This window comes from Priapulus caudatus, unplaced genomic scaffold (genome assembly GCF_000485595.1).
Source record: "Priapulus caudatus unplaced genomic scaffold, Priapulus_caudatus-5.0.1 Scaffold12, whole genome shotgun sequence".
Lineage (NCBI taxonomy): Eukaryota > Metazoa > Priapulida > Priapulimorpha > Priapulimorphida > Priapulidae > Priapulus > Priapulus caudatus.
In genome coordinates, this window is record NW_014577073.1 from 612,747 (window position 1) to 615,397 (window position 2,651).

At 55.7% G+C, this 2,651-nt stretch overlaps 1 protein-coding gene across 1 annotated transcript in view; it reads right to left on the minus strand.

Annotated features, from left to right (window-relative positions):
* LOC106807872 (ubiquitin carboxyl-terminal hydrolase 34-like) overlaps positions 1–2,651 on the minus strand; it is a 71,435-nt gene that overhangs the window by 63,202 nt on the left and 5,582 nt on the right. Inside the window, 3 exon segments of the mRNA XM_014810367.1 lie at positions 89–373; positions 1,028–1,556; positions 2,130–2,391. Of these exon segments, the coding sequence (XP_014665853.1) occupies positions 89–373; positions 1,028–1,556; positions 2,130–2,391 (1,076 nt within the window).

The window sequence follows — 2,651 nt, forward strand, 5'->3', positions numbered from 1 at the left end:
ATAACAACAACAACAAATAACAACAACAACAAATAACAACAACAACAACAACAACAACAACAACAACACCATCACCATGACCACGGACGGGTGCTTACGCGTCGGCTGCCGGTGCGGCCGCTGGTAGAGCGACACCACGCTGGCGAGATGCTGCATGTGGCACGCGTCATACGCGGCGGCGGCGGCCGCGTCGCCCCGCAGGTCTGTCAGCTCCGCCGCCGCCGCCGCCGCCGCCGCCGCCATCTCATCGTCAACGCCCGACGCCGCCTCCTCTCCATCAAAGTCGGCCATGTTCTTGTCAGACTTGATGCTGGCGCGGGAGCTTGCACAGCTGCCGTCGTCCGCGCTGAGAATGTCTCGCATCCCGCCACCGCTGCAAGTATACCGCACGTCGTCACCGATTACACATCAATTATTGATCTATCGAGATCGATTAAACCGGCGGCATTAACTGATAACGTGGCGAATAGACTCTGTCGGCGTGGTGGCGCATAAGCCGTGTGCCGCTAGTGTTCTAGTCTGTATGTTACGGTGACCCAAAATTCGGTCATCAGGCGATTTACGCCGGGTTGCTAAAGGTTGCAGACTTATTTATAACACTGCTTTATACATTATTTTTGATAGTTTGAACCTTCATTTATATTCCAGCAGTAGCCATACTGGAGGGAAGGAAGCCAAGTTAGCCTCATGCTCAGTGTTTGGGTTGCAATTAAGACATCACTGTATTAATTTATAGTGTGATGACAAGCCCAGATCATCGAGTGAGCATTTTCAGAGATCTTTGCAAATTTCGTATGTGTACAAAACCGAACGGTACAATCGTATAGCTAGTAAAAAGGCAAATAATTAAGAGTGTATTGAAACAAAACGCACATACACATGCACACAGGCATGCACACACACACGCACAGGTACACTCACACACACACGCACGCACACACACTCACGCACACACACGCACACATACGCACTCACATGTGCACGCACACACACTCACACGCACGCACGCACGCACGCACGCACGCACCTCTGATGCTGTAGCCTCTCCGCAGCCTCCATCTCAGCGAGGATGTTTAGCCGCGCCCTGCAGTCGTACACCTCCTCCTCCACCTCCTCCTCCTCGCGTCGCGTCACCGCGCATCCTCCCTCATCCTTGCTCTCCTGCGAGCCCTCCCCGCGAGATCTCTCCACGCCCGCCGGCTTCTCCGCAGCGTCTGCAGCCGTGGGAGGACCTGCCTCCTCAAGCCGCGCGGCAACGACACCCCCTGGTGGTGGGGGCATCTCCGTCGCCGCTGCGTCGCTCCCCTCCTTGCCGCCAGGGGCCGCCAACGCTCGCTTCGGCGACGTGTTCACCGTGATGACGGGCGTGCTGATGCCGATGGTAGCGCCCTCTTTTGCAGGAACGTGCGCCGGCGACGGCGGCGGAGCGAGTGCGTCCGACTGCACGATGTCGTCGTCGGCCGCATCCTTGTTGCCTCGCTGGTCGCGCGCTCGCTTGTGCGCCCGCTTCCGCGTCTTTCTCGTCGACGCACCCTCTGCGCTCGCGTCGCTGCGACCTGTTGTGGCAGACGAGTGATAACGCAAACACATCGTAACGACGAAGACGTGCAAGTAACAATGCATGCAAGTAACGATACGTGGAAGTAACAGATAGACAGACATTATGCAGCAATATTTGGCACTTGAAAATAAAGGTCTTTAGATGTTCTTTTGTTAAAAAGTACATGTTATTATCTGAGTCTTGCACTTATGCAATGGTTTTAGCATAAAAGGTGAAAATGTCTTGCAAAAGTGCAGTTGTAATGACAGCAATGTGCATTAGCGCACGCAAGTAAGCAGCTATGCTTGTATCGCCATCGCCCCATCCTCGTATGAATGCTGACTCGCGTGTACTAGTGTGTTTAACGTGCCACCCTGGCAATTAATCCAAATTCCCAAATAGTGGATGGATAATGAAATCGCCCAAGCACAGGTGAACATTTATCGCAAAACTCTAGCAGAATCTAGCGTGATATCAGTGTATGTAAGCAATGCGACTAACATGCCCCCCTGACCCGCCTTCCGTCTGATCGCACGTCAACCGCCTGCATTCGCTAATGACAATGATCCGCCCCCTGGCGGCGACGTACCGGAGTCGCTGTCGTCGCTGTCGTCCTTGCCGCGACGCCTGCGCTTGTGTGCGGCGCGGCGGCCCCGCGCCGGACTCTCGCCGCCGCTGCCGCTCTCCGCGTCGACGGACGAGGCTGAGCCGGAGCGCACCGAGGAGGAGGTGCGCCTCCTGCACGGCGGCGCCAGGGGAGAAGCCTCCTCGTACTCCTCGCTCATCGACTCCTCCTCCTCCTCTTCTTCCTCCTCCTCCTCTTCCTCCTCGTCCTCGCTGAGCTCTTCCTCCTTAGACCGGCGAAAAACATGCGAGCGGTTCACATGAGCTGGAGTGATCGGTGAGTGGTGAGTGGTTCACATGAGCTGGAGTGATCGGTGAGTGGTGAGTGGTTCACATGAGCTGGAGTGATCGGTGAGTGGTGAGTGGTTCACATGAGCTGGAGTGATCGGTGAGTGGTGAGTGGTTCACATGAGCTGGAGTGATCGGTGAGTGGTGAGTGGTTCACATGAGCTGGAGTGATCGGTGAGTGGCGAGTGGTTAACATGAG